This window comes from Gopherus evgoodei, chromosome 20 (assembly GCF_007399415.2).
Source record: "Gopherus evgoodei ecotype Sinaloan lineage chromosome 20, rGopEvg1_v1.p, whole genome shotgun sequence".
In the NCBI taxonomy this organism is placed as follows: Eukaryota; Metazoa; Chordata; order Testudines; family Testudinidae; genus Gopherus; species Gopherus evgoodei.
In genome coordinates, this window is record NC_044341.1 from 5,865,028 (window position 1) to 5,878,275 (window position 13,248).

At 61.4% G+C, this 13,248-nt stretch overlaps 1 protein-coding gene across 1 annotated transcript in view; it reads left to right on the forward strand.

The window, feature by feature from the left end:
- TINAGL1 (tubulointerstitial nephritis antigen like 1) overlaps nucleotides 1-13,248 on the forward strand; it is a 32,355-nt gene that overhangs the window by 15,294 nt on the left and 3,813 nt on the right. Inside the window, exons 6-11 of the mRNA XM_030538706.1 lie at nucleotides 1,580-1,703; nucleotides 2,000-2,150; nucleotides 2,702-2,891; nucleotides 3,106-3,151; nucleotides 5,579-5,702; nucleotides 13,004-13,049. Of these exons, the coding sequence (XP_030394566.1) occupies nucleotides 1,580-1,703; nucleotides 2,000-2,150; nucleotides 2,702-2,891; nucleotides 3,106-3,151; nucleotides 5,579-5,702; nucleotides 13,004-13,049 (681 nt within the window). The remainder of the gene's footprint in view (nucleotides 1-1,579; nucleotides 1,704-1,999; nucleotides 2,151-2,701; nucleotides 2,892-3,105; nucleotides 3,152-5,578; nucleotides 5,703-13,003; nucleotides 13,050-13,248) is intronic.

Consider the following 13,248-nt stretch of genomic DNA (forward strand, 5'->3'; position numbering starts at 1 on the left):
TCCCCTTGAGTGGGGGCAGCCCCTGCCCAACACATGTTGCCATGACTTGGGGGTGGTAAAGGTCGGGGTGGTCAGGCAGTAGCATGCTCAGATTCCATTAATGACCTCGGGCAGCATCCCCAACAGCGCCTGGTGGTGCCGGCAGGCAGCAGTGCAGCAACCCCAAACCCAGGCCAGGGTGTGGGTAGCACCCTGGCCAAGCATGCTAGGCAGTTGATCCGCACCCTGCCCTGCTCTCGCTGGATAGAGCTTTAGAGGCCCGTACTTTGGGGTCAGAGACCTTGGGTGCGATCCTGGCTGGGTACTCTCTTGCTGCATGGCAGGGATGGGGCAAGTCTGTACGGTCAAGGTGTTTACACGATGCCCCGGTGTCTCCACACCTTTCCACCAAGGAAGGAAGGAAACACCAAGGCCAGACCAGAGTCCTGAAATAGTCTTGTGCTGACCCCAGTCCCAGCAGTTCATATTTATCCGGCCTCCTGCTGGGGACCTTGAAATCATCAAGGTGTGGGGGATTGAGAAAAGGGTCCCCGTTGTTATGACCTGGCTTTGTTTTTCTTGGAGCGCCCCTACTGTTGGCATGAGATCGCTGAGGAGAGAACATACCGCAAACATCAGCGTACCCTCCCCTCTGAGCTCGGCGGCAATGGCGGACCACTGTCCGAGGCCGCAGTGTCCTTCACTCCCTGACCATGGGTATTTTTAGAGCCATTTCCTGATCACACATAAACGCTCCGCATTTGAATTGCATCCGGCCCGGTGCATGGCTGGCAGCTGGCCGGGGGCTGGGCAGTGTTGCCCAGGAATTCACTCCAAAACGAAAGGCAGCCATTTGTTCCGCAGTTGGAGGGTGACCCAGGGACCTTTGCAGTTCAGCTGGGTTTCAAGAAAGCCTGTTGTTCCAGTAGCCCAAGAAGCCAGACCCTGAGCTCAGGGCGCCCTGGTGCACACACCCAGGGAGAGACAGCCCTGCCCCAAGGCGCTGGCAGTGTCACTAGACGAGACAGAAGAAGGATTCATGGCCCCATTTTACAGCTGGGGAACAAAGCTGCAGAGGGTGAAAATTTCCAAAGAACCCAAGTCAATTTGGAGCCCAAAGCCCATTGACTTCCAAAGAGACTTAGACTCTTATGCACCTGCCCCTTTTGAAGAAGGGACTTAGGCACTTTGAAAACTTACCCAAGCCAATGGGAGTTAAGCACCTACATATCTCTGAGCCCAAGTGACCGGCGCAGAGTCAGTGGCAAAGCCAGGAGCTGGCCCAGACCTCCCGAGTCCCAGCCCAGTGTCTTTACCATAAGCCCATCTTCAGTTTAACGTCCACCGAGTGGGTCGGGGTTGATTGCCTGCTTGGGGGAGGTTTGGATCCTGCAGGAGGTTTTTGGTGCTGGGGGAGAGCAAAGGCTCCTGGGGAAAGGGGAAGAGGCCGGGCTCTCAGCTGGCCCTGGGGTATCTTCTCTAGAAGGGCTCCTCTCTTGAATGCAGCCTGGAAATCCAGCCGCCCTCGGCCGTGGTGTCCCTGGTGCTCTGGCACTGAGCCCCTGTGGCCCGCTGAGGCTCCCTGTCTCTGCCTCTGCAGATGAGCATGGACACCAACGAGCAGCTCCCCAGCCATTTCAACGCAGCTGACAAGTGGCCCGGGTTGGTCCTCGAGCCCCTGGACCAGGGCAATTGCGCCGGCTCCTGGGCTTTCTCCACGGCAGGTAAGACGCCCGTCGGGCAGGAGTGCCAGGCCGTGTGTCCCGGCAGGAGGTGGCTGGTGCAGAGAGAAGGAGCCCTTCGTGTCCGCTCACTGGAAAACCCCTGCCATGCCCTCCCCTTGCTGCCATGGTTCTGCCCATTGGCATGGTGCATAGAACGGGTCCGTCCTTAGTGCCAAGTGCCAGCTGCTCCCTGACCCGGCTTGGACCCCTGGGGCTGAGGCTGATTGGCTGGGGGAAGGGAGAAAAGTTGTACCTGCTACGTTAGGAACCTCCTAACCACGTGAGTTTCCTCCAAGCGGTGGCATCGGACAGGATCTCCATCCATTCCATGGGGCACATGACGCCTGCCCTGTCCCCCCAGAACCTGATCTCGTGCGACACCCGGAACCAGCAGGGCTGCAGCGGGGGCCGGATCGACCGGGCCTGGTGGTATCTGCGCAGGAGAGGGTGAGTGTGGTACAAAGGATGGAAGGGGATGACCAGAGCTTTGGGCACGGGAGGGATCCCCGGAGTGGGACTGCAGGGCAGAGGTGGAATAAATCAGCCAAGCTGCATCTGGGGGTTCAGGGCTCGGAGAGTGGGAGGGCTGTGGAGATGGAGAGCTGTGTGTGGCGGGGGGCAGGAATATAGCAGTGGGGCTGAGAGGCACTGGCAAAGCTGCAGCGGGATGGGGAAGCCCAGGGCGGGAACAGAAGAAGAGCAATGGGTTGGGATCGAGGGGCATTGGCAAAACCAGGGGGGGAGAGAGAGGGCAGGACTTGTTGCACTGGCCCAAGAACAGGCTGGCATTGCCCAGAGAATGATCCATCCCCTGGCATGGTCACCTCCAATCTGAGATGGGGCCAGCATCGGTCAAGCTATCCTGGAGCTGCATCGGGCATCCCAGCCCTCCCTGGCCCATCGTTCCTGTGCTGGGGGCCAGCCTGTGGGCCGGGCCTGGTGCTTGGTCCCACCTACCGCTGTGCATCCCTCTCTTACTCCCCACTCTTGCCTCCCAGGGTCGTGACTGACAGCTGCTACCCCTTCACCAGCCGGGAGAAGGACAGCTCCCCCGCAGGCCGGCCCTGCATGATGCAAAGTCGTTCCACGGGCAGAGGGAAGAGACAAGCCACCCAGCGGTGCCCTAACCCCCAGACCCACTCCAACGAGATCTACCAGTCGACCCCCGCCTACCGCCTCTCCTCCAGCGTAAGTGCCACTGCCCTGCCCGGAGCCCGAGGGGTTAATGCTGGCTGGACCTGGGCTGGCCCAGGAGGCAGGAGATTAATCCCACTTGCTCAGGGCCAGCAGGAGGGCATTGGAGGGGTGGGGTGAGGGCCAGGTCGAGATTAAAGCCCAGGGTCTCCCAGCTGCCACCGCCACCCCGCCCCGGGTGTGACCCAACCCTGCTCTGTGTTTGCAGGAGAAGGAGATCATGAAGGAGCTGATGGAGAATGGGCCCGTGCAAGGTAAGGGATGCGCCAGCTGGACTGTATCCACCCACCACCTGCTGCAGGGAATCCCCTCCCCATCTGACTCTGGCACAGACCCCACTACCCTTCCAGCCCCAGGGAGCCCCCTCCCTCTCCCGCAGACCCTGTTACCAGTCTCTGGCTAATGCAGAGGAGGGGGACTAGGTGATTGGCTTCTATTTGGGCTGCTCCTTCTCCCCCCGGGAGTGGGGTAAAGGGGGCATGTCCCTCTGGTGGCTGCCCCTCTGTTGCTATCCCTGGCCAAATCCAGTACCTGTCTCCAGGACCTCAGGGTAGAGCTGGCAGGGGAGAGACATTAACCTCAAGTGCTGGGCTTTGAGGATCCCATCAGGGCTTAGACACAGAGCAGCTCAGCGACGCCAGGGGGCTGTGCGTGCCGGCCAACTGATAAATAGGGGACTTTCCTGGTGAAAACATGGGTTAGGCAGCAGCTCAGTAAGGTTTTGAGGGTCTAAATTTTGGGAATAGGTGCTTTGTGAATCCAGCCCTCAGGTGCTGTGGTGGGGAGCGTGGTGTGAGAACTGGCCCTTTCGGCATGGGCTAGCATCCTGAGTGTTAGCTGCCTGAGGCCACGCTTCATACCATGTGCTTCCCAATGGGATAGCAAATGGGGTCCGTTCCTGATTCACGGATCAGGATCCCATCATGTAGAAAGAGGGGGCAAGAATTAGACGCAGCCTGGGTGTGAGTCTAGGGCAAGAACCATCTCTTTGTACTGTGTTTGTACAGCTCCTAGCGCAACGCAGTCCTGGTCTGTCACTCAGGGCCCCACAATTGTCCCACAATACAAATTATAATAAATAACAATAGAGAAGGCCAAATCCAAGATGATGCCCAGGTATGGGCCTGAGCGACCTATTAGTAATCATGTTCGTTAAGGGCTAGCCAAAATGCCATTGTTCTAGGCAGCATACAGATGCAGAGCAGCCGCTGTATGGCATTTTGTCTTTGCAAGTGTTCATTTCAACGGTTTAAAAAAATTGTCCGTCTGTATTTCAATCTGCTGTGAGTCCATTTCATGGAATATACCAAAGGCCGTTGGTTTTCGGTTTTTATTTTTCTTTACAATTTCCCAGGATTGTCTTAGTGTTTATTACAAACATTTTAAAAAAGGATCAAAAATCCGTGGCAAAAAATTAGCTTCACAGTTTTCTGGGTCAATACAAGGATTACTATTGGGAGACGGGAGGACAGAAGCAGCAGCAAATTGAGAAAAGTAAGAGCATTGAAAGTAAAAGCTGCTGCGTCCTGTGGGTTAGTTCATGAATTGCGCATTAACGGGTCACACGCACTCCGTGGTCTTACTTTAACAGCCTCCCGGGTACACTTTGTCTAACCTATTACAACCTAAACACAACTCTGCTGTACTGGATTTTCTTAACATCGTTGTTTTTTTCCTGTAATTGAGTGGTCCAAAACTCGGGTGAAAACTCACTAAAAGCCCAATACTAGCTTTTGTAAAACCCGGGACATTTTCAATAAAAATCAGTAAAAAGGGAAAACCAAGGGCCTCAAATGTCCTACCAAGCTAGCTAGTGGCCTCCCCTCCCCATCTCAGCGCCACAGGATACCCACACTGGTACACCCCTCCTTTGGCAGGCAGGGCCAGGCTGGTTAACGTTTAACAAGCTGTGTGATTGGTAAAGCTGCAGTTAAGCTGATTAATGGTCTCTGGTGCTGGGGCACCCATCCTGCTCTCTTGTCACACATGGGGGCTGCGCATCACTCGGACCATGTTCAATTATTAACTGCAGGGAACTGATCTCAAATTCCAGGGCTGCCCAGGGGGGCAAGTGGGGCAATTTGCACCAGGCCCCACAGCCTCCCCACCCCAAGAATATAATATTCTATAGTATTGCAACTTTTTTTATGGAAGGGGCCCCCAAAATTGCTTTGCCCAGGCTCCCTGAATCCTCTGGGCGGCCTTGTCAAATTCCCGTTGGTTTGATTTTTAATCGGTGTGATAATAAATTTTGTAAAAGCTCCCTCGACGAGGGTAGTCCAAAGGGGAGGGAGAAATCCTGCTCGAAAACCCAGCTGTGTTCGCCCCATCTGCACTAGACTCCCCTATATGTTCAGCCTGGCTGACTTTCCATTTAAACCAAACAACAAAGAACAAAAGTCAAGTCTGCTTGGGGGAGAGAGCACAGTGTGTGCGTCTCTGCCGAGCATGCTGCATTAAAGCATGCTGCATTAACTCCACCTCTCACAAAATGGCTCAGGAAATTTAAAGGTGCAGTACACACAACCTCCCTCCACCTAGCTATCAACACCAGATGATAGAGGGGCATCACCTGGGAAAGAAATTTGGCTTGAAGAGGGCAGCATGGGCCGTGCACTCCCAGATGACATGTAGCTGTCCCCTCACCCCGTGGTGACACCCTCTTTCTTCCCTGTCTGCAGCCATCATGGAGGTTCACGAGGATTTCTTTGTGTACAAGAGTGGAGTGTATCGGCACACGCCGGTGATGGCTGGGAAGCCGGAGCACCACCGGAGACACGGCACCCACTCAGTGAAAATCACAGGGTAAAGAAGGACTCTTGTGCCATAGCAATTTTGTGTCTGCGCCCGCGTGCCAGAGGTGTCGGGCAGAGTTATGTGGGTGTTTGAGAAGGTGTCGGGGAGGGAGTGGGGGAGTGAAATTAGTGGGGTGTCTAGGACGGGTTTGGTGTTTGCAAGGGCGGCATGCGGGTGTGTGCACTGAGGCCAGAGCGAGGGGGTGTTGGTGGGAGGCGGTTGGCTGGCTGGGTGTATCGGGGGGGGGGGGATGTCACACTGAGGCCCTGGGCTGTTTGCTGAAGGGGCAGGGCACTGTGTATTTGGAGGGAGGGGGGCCGTGGTGAGTGGCATTGAACGCGTGCCAGGCCGGCGCTCTCCCTGGAATGAGGAACCAAAGTACATTACGGGGCCCTGTAGGGAGGGCGGAGGCCGGAGGAAGGATGGCAGCCAGACAGGGCCACTCCCCTCTGGGGGGAGGAGATTGAGAGTTTTTCCTCCGGCGGTGTCCTGGGAATGGGCAGCTTGTCTCTGGGAACCACTGAACTCTGTGGAGTGGGGGCTGCATGGCAGAACAGTCTCCCAAGAGACCCCTGGCCTGAGCCAGCCTGACAAATTGCAGCCCAGCATTTCCAGCAGCCTGGTCCGGCCCTGGTGCCTCCCATCTGCGGCCCCGGTGCCCTCTCTGGGCCAGTTCAAGCCAAGAAGAGAAACAGACACGTTTCCTTTGCTTTAAGGAAAACACAGGCTGGGTTTAGTTCTCGTGCGAACAGGAGGCTGCCAGAGCCTGGTCCAGGCTGGAATAGTTGTACCAGCCTGCCCTGCCCTTTGCTCTTCCCATCCTGGGGCCCCGTGTGCAGCTCTGGTGGTGCCCCGCAACCCCGCTGCACCCCGAGCTTCTGCGCTGAGTGCAGAGCGCCAGGCTGCGGGGCTCGGTTGCAGGCCGGGAGTTGGATTTGTGCTTAAAAGCAGCCGGGGCTGCAGCTGTGAAAAGCTGGTGCAGCCTGGGAGGCTGTGACCAGAATCCTGCCCCTAAGGCAGTTAATGGCAAAAGGCCCCTTGGCCCCTCGTGGGTGCAGGATCGGGGGTGGAGTAATGGTCAGAGGGGCGAGGGGTATGGAGTAACTCCAGCACGCCATGCGCCTGGGGAAGCAGCTCTGGCTGTACGGACCCTGGTACCTGTCTGGTGGGTGGTGTATGCGCTGACAGCCCTCTCCGCCTGCCTTGTTCTCAATATTACACCAAATGATTGTCCCCCCTGTTGGCACCACCCATCCGTGTCCCCAGGATGGCACAGATGGCCCAGCTGGGAGCACATCCCGCCCTGACTCCTGGTCCTGCCCGAGCCCTCCACTGAGTCAGTTCTGGGTGCCGCTCGTGGGAAAAGCTCCCTTTGTCTGCGAAGACATTTTCCCTGCGGTGGAGGAAGGGAGTTCCCCTTCCTTGGGCTGGAGAGGAAGTGCGTGAGGGGGGGAGATGAAAGGAGGGGGAAGCGGGTCCTGTGCTTTGGGCCCAGCCTGCGATGAGTCACGCTCCGGCGCTTTGCGGCGCTCAGAGAGGAGTGGGTCGAACCCCAGGTTTGCACCGATCGAGCCGCCGGGGATGCAGAGATCGGGCAAGCCGCACTGGAGGCCAGCTGTGCCCGCAGAGGAAGGTGGTGTGGTCTACAGCGCCCCCTAGTGATGGGGCTCCCGCTGGGACACCCACTACTGCCGCTAGCTAGCTCAGCTCCCCTGCAGCCCCGGGCTACTGCCTGCTGGTCAGGCACCTTCTTCCGGGGAAGGCAGCGGCAAATGGGATGGGTTCGGGCTGGGGAGCGGACAGCAGGCTGGCCTGTCTAGTGTGGCCAGGAGGCGGGAGGCAGCCAGCTCAGATGGTCAGATACCAGGCGGGTGAGCAGTTATCGAGAGTGGGGCGGAGGGGTTGGAGGAGGGGTGAGGGGCTGGCATGAAGGAGGGTAGCATGGGGGTCAGGAGAGAGCGGTGTTTATAGTTTATGCTGCAGAAGCACTGAGCTGCCCGAGGTGAGATCTGAGCCCATTGTGCCAGGCGCAGCCAGAGCGGGAGCCGATCCAAGCAGACAAAGGAAGGATTTTGACCCCATTTCACAGATGGGGAACTGAGGCTCGGAGAGACTGAAGCATGTGTCCAAGATCGCACAGGGAGTCTGTAGCATTAACCCCTTAGCCACAGCCCTTCCAGGGAGGATTGTTAAGCTGTGAAACAGGCGCCCCAGCCAGCATGCAGGACATGCAGAACAAGACCGGGCTGAGCCCTGGGGATGGTGGAATGTCCTGTTTCTAGCAGGGTTTGAGCCAGCTCAGCAGGTAGGGCCAAGAATAGCATGTCAGCCTCCGCCACCTGCTCGGGGCGCTGCCAGGCAGACACAAAGGACACAAGCCCGCTGTGTTTGCACCTCTGGGTAGCTGCCCTGGCTTGTCCGCTTCCTGGGCCCGCAAGCCGCTTGGCCCGGGCTTGGGCTGATGTGCTGCTGCCACAGGATGACTTGGCCCCTGGCACTGGGGCCCTTGGAACAAGCGCTTGGAAATGTTCCAGGTCCCTTTCCAGCCGTGTCTGCCCGTATCTGCCTGGTTTCTTGCAGGTAGGCCAGGCAGCGGGGCCAAAAGGTTGCAGGGTGGGGGCCGATAGCCACGCCCCTACAGCTGGAGTTAGACCCCTCAACCTAAGCAAGTCTGGTTCCTGCAGCTCCCTCAGCAGGCACTGGGGGTGCACAGCACCCTGGAACTCAGCTCCTGCCCGAGCAGGATAAAGGCAGCTGCACCAGGAGCGGCGCCAGGGATTTTGGCGCCCTAGGTGGGGGTCCTTCCATGCTCCCGGTCTTTGGGGCACTTCAGTGGCGGGTCCCGGAGCGAGTGAAGCACCCGCCGCAGAATTGCCACCGAAGACCCGGAGTGCGGAAGGACCCCCCACCGCTGAATTGCCACCGAGAGCCGCAAAATGCCACCCTCGCAAATCCTGGCGCCCTAGGCGACCGTGTAGGTCTCCTAAATGGAAAGGCCGGCCCTGAGCTGCACCTGTATATTCTGGCCCAGCTGCAGTACCAAGGGAGCGTGAGAAACCCAAGGTGGAGAGAGTTAATGCAGCCACCTTCCCCCTTGGAGTGACAGAGTGAAGGGCAAATGAACGGCTTCTCTAGTACCTGTATCAGCCAGGCCAGGGCCAGCAATGGGGGCTGTAGATAAGGGCTGAGGTGCATTGGCACACTTGGCTGCAGGACTGGAATAGCAGGAAAACTATGGGCTGGGGTTGGAGAGGGGTTGAGCCTGGGGCTTGGATAGTAATGCGGCGGGCTGAGGGCTGGGAGTGAGGGGCACTGGCAGAGCTACAGGGTGCAAGGGGCACCCAGGACTGGTGCAGCAGGGGGCTGGGAGTAAGGGGCACCGGCAGAGCTGTGCGGGGCTCAGGACTGGTGCAGCAGGGGGCTGGGAGTGAGGGGCACCGGCAGAGCTGTGTGGGGCTCAGGACTGGTGCAGCAGGGGGCTGGGAGTGAGGGGCACTGGCAGAGCTGTGTGGGGCTCAGGACTGGCGCAACAGGGGGCTGGGAGTAAGGGGCACCGGCAGAGCTGTGTGGGGCTTAGGACTGGCGCAGCAGGGGGCTGGGAGTGAGGGGCACCGGCAGAGCTGTGCGGGGCTCAGGACTGGCGCAGGGGGCTGGGAGTAAGGGGCACTGGCAGAGCTGTGTGGGGCTTAGGACTGGAGCAGCAGGGGGCTGGGAGTGAGGGGCACCGGCAAAGCTGTGCGGGGCTCAGGACTGGTGCAGCAGGGGGCTGGGAGTAAGGGGCACCGGCAGAGCTGTGTGGGGCTTAGGACTGGTGCAGCAGGGGGCTGGGAGTGAGGGGCACTGGCAGAGCTGTGTGGGGCTTAGGACTGGAGCAGCAGGGGGCTGGGAGTAAGGGGCACCGGCAGAGCTGTGCGGGGCTCAGGACTGGCGCAGCAGGGGGCTGGGAGTGAGGGGCACCGGCAGATCTGTGCGGGGCTCAGGACTGGCGCAGCAGGGGGCTGGGAGTGAGGGGCACCAGCAGAGCTGTGCGGGGCTCAGGACTGGTGCAGCAGGGGGCTGGGAGTGAGGGGCACCGGCAGATCTGTGCGGGGCTCAGGACTGGTGCAGCAGGGGGCTGGGAGTGAGGGGCACCGGCAGAGCTGTGCGGGGCTCAGGACTGGCGCAGCAGGGGGCTGGGAGTGAGAGGCACCGGCAGAGCTGTGCGGGGCTCAGGACTGGCGCAGCAGGGGGCTGGGAGTGAGGGGCACCGGCAGAGCTGTGCGGGGCTCAGGACTGGCGCATCAGGGGGCTGGGAGTGAGGGGCACCGGCAGAGCTGTGTGGGGCTCAGGACTGGCGCAGCAGGGGGCTGGAAGTGAGGGGCACTGTCAGAGCTGTGCGGGGCTCAGGACTGGTGCAGCAGGGGGCTGGGAGTGAGGGGCACCGGCAGATCTGTGCGGGGCTCAGGACTGGTGCAGCAGGGGGCTGGGAGTGAGGGGCACCGGCAGAGCTGTGCGGGGCTCAGGACTGGTGCAGCAGGGGGCTGGGAGTGAGGGGCACCGGCAGAGCTGTGCGGGGCTCAGGACTGGCGCAGCAGGGGGCTGGAAGTGAGGGGCACTGGCAGAGCTGTGCGGGGCTCAGGACTGGTGCAGTAGGGGGCTGGGAGTGAGGGGCACCGGCAGAGCTGTGCGGGGCTCAGGACTGGTGCAGCAGGGGGCTGGGAGTGAGGGGCACCGGCAGAGCTGTGCGGGGCTCAGGACTGGTGCAGCAGGGGGCTGGGAGTGAGGGGCACTGGCAGAGCTGTGCGGGGCTCAGGACTGGTGCAGCAGGGGGCTGGGAGTGAGGGGCACTGGCAGAGCTGTGTGGGGCTCAGGACTGGCGCAACAGGGGGCTGGGAGTAAGGGGCACCGGCAGAGCTGTGTGGGGCTTAGGACTGGCGCAGCAGGGGGCTGGGAGTGAGGGGCACCGGCAGAGCTGTGCGGGGCTCAGGACTGGCGCAGCAGGGGGCTGGGAGTAAGGGGCACTGGCAGAGCTGTGTGGGGCTTAGGACTGGAGCAGCAGGGGGCTGGGAGTGAGGGGCACCGGCAAAGCTGTGCGGGGCTCAGGACTGGTGCAGCAGGGGGCTGGGAGTAAGGGGCACCGGCAGAGCTGTGTGGGGCTTAGGACTGGTGCAGCAGGGAGCTGGGAGTGAGGGGCACTGGCAGAGCTGTGTGGGGCTCAGGACTGGAGCAGCAGGGGGCTGGGAGTAAGGGGCACCGGCAGAGCTGTGCGGGGCTCAGGACTGGCGCAGCAGGGGGCTGGGAGTGAGGGGCACCGGCAGATCTGTGCGGGGCTCAGGACTGGCGCAGCAGGGGGCTGGGAGTGAGGGGCACCGGCAGAGCTGTGCGGGGCTCAGGACTGGTGCAGCAGGGGGCTGGGAGTGAGGGGCACCGGCAGATCTGTGCGGGGCTCAGGACTGGTGCAGCAGGGGGCTGGGAGTGAGGGGCACCGGCAGAGCTGTGCGGGGCTCAGGACTGGCGCAGCAGGGGGCTGGGAGTGAGAGGCACCGGCAGAGCTGTGCGGGGCTCAGGACTGGCGCAGCAGGGGGCTGGGAGTGAGGGGCACCGGCAGAGCTGTGCGGGGCTCAGGACTGGCGCAGCAGGGGGCTGGGAGTGAGGGGCACCGGCAGAGCTGTGTGGGGCTCAGGACTGGCGCAGCAGGGGGCTGGAAGTGAGGGGCACTGTCAGAGCTGTGCGGGGCTCAGGACTGGTGCAGCAGGGGGCTGGGAGTGAGGGGCACCGGCAGATCTGTGCGGGGCTCAGGACTGGTGCAGCAGGGGGCTGGGAGTGAGGGGCACCGGCAGAGCTGTGCGGGGCTCAGGACTGGTGCAGCAGGGGGCTGGGAGTGAGGGGCACCGGCAGATCTGTGCGGGGCTCAGGACTGGTGCAGCAGGGGGCTGGAAGTGAGGGGCACTGGCAGAGCTGTGCGGGGCTCAGGACTGGTGCAGTAGGGGGCTGGGAGTGAGGGGCACCGGCAGAGCTGTGCGGGGCTCAGGACTGGTGCAGCAGGGGGCTGGGAGTGAGGGGCACCGGCAGAGCTGTGCGGGGCTCAGGACTGGTGCAGCAGGGGGCTGGGAGTGAGGGGCACTGGCAGAGCTGTGCGGGGCTCAGGACTGGTGCAGCAGGGGGCTGGGAGTGAGGGGCACCGGCAGAGCTGTGCGGGGCTCAGGACTGGTGCAGCAGGGGGCTGGGAGTGAGGGGCACCGGCAGAGCTGTGCGGGGCTCAGGACTGGTGCAGCAGGGGGCTGGGAGTGAGGGGCACCGGCAGATCTGTGCGGGGCTCAGGACTGGTGCAGCAGGGGGCTGGGAGTGAGGGGCACCGGCAGAGCTGTGCGGGGCTCAGGACTGGTGCAGCAGGGGGCTGGGAGTGAGGGGCACCGGCAGAGCTGTGCGGGGCTCAGGACTGGTGCAGCAGGGGGCTGGGAGTGAGGGGCACTGGCAGAGCTGTGCGGGGCTCAGGACTGGTGCAGCAGGGGGCTGGGAGTGAGGGGCACCGGCAGAGTTGTGCAGGGGAAGTTTGCCCAGCACTTGCCCCCTCTGTTCCTGGCTCTCACATCCCTTAGCACTTGACACCCGCCCCCCCGCTACCTCTGCCTGGCTGGGCTCCAGGAGCGAGCTTGGTCCTTGGGCGGGAGCCGTGAGCTCAGGGCCCTGTGCCATCTCCGCGAGCCAGGAAACCGGCAAAGCTAAACAAACTCCTGGCCCCAGGCCCCCTCCAGCCTGCTCCCCAACCCGGTGAACTGACAGTAAACCGAGCGTCGCTGTGGTTACCCGTTCCAACACCAGGAGCAAAACAGACCCGCAGGCAACAGCCCAGCTGGGGACTGAAGGAAAAACCTGACGCCCCGAGCAAGCCCCGGGCAGGCAGGTGAGGAGCGGGAGGCTCCTTCCCCCTTGTTTTCTCTCCATCTGCTCATGGGAGAGTCGCAGACGGCAGCTTGTGAAAACGAACCAGCCGGCCAGGTCCTGAGCCCCACGCTGGGGGGCAGAGTGGAGCAGCGCCAGGTTTCCACGCAGTTCAGAACCACGACCGAGCACGTGATGGGAGAGGGGCTCCCGAGTGGGGTCGCCTCTGGCTCGCCCTGGGGCACAAGGCAAGGGTTGGACGGGTCCAGGGGACTGGACCAAGTCTTCAATCTCCTCCCCTTGGGTTTGCTCAAGGGTGGGAGCACATGAAAAGGAAGGACTCAGATGAGCTGGATCCGCTGGGGCTGGGGCTGTGCAGGTCGTGGCCTGACCCAGAACCAGACCCCCACCTTGCCTCTAACCATCTGTTCCTTTCGATCCTGCCGCAGATGGGGAGAAGTGAGGACGCCCCAGGGGCAGACTCAGAAGTACTGGGTGAGTATTGCGCTGGCAATGAAACCCCTTTGTAATCGCTGCCCCCCTGCGCTGGGGGCTGCATGGGTAAGGTGGAGAGTGATGCGAGGGTTAGCGTCCCGCCGGTGCTGCCTGGTTTCACGAGTCCTGGTGACGCTGCAGAGGTGCCATCAACCCCCCCTCGGGCCATGTGCCCTCAGCGTGGGGCCAGTCCTTGAGC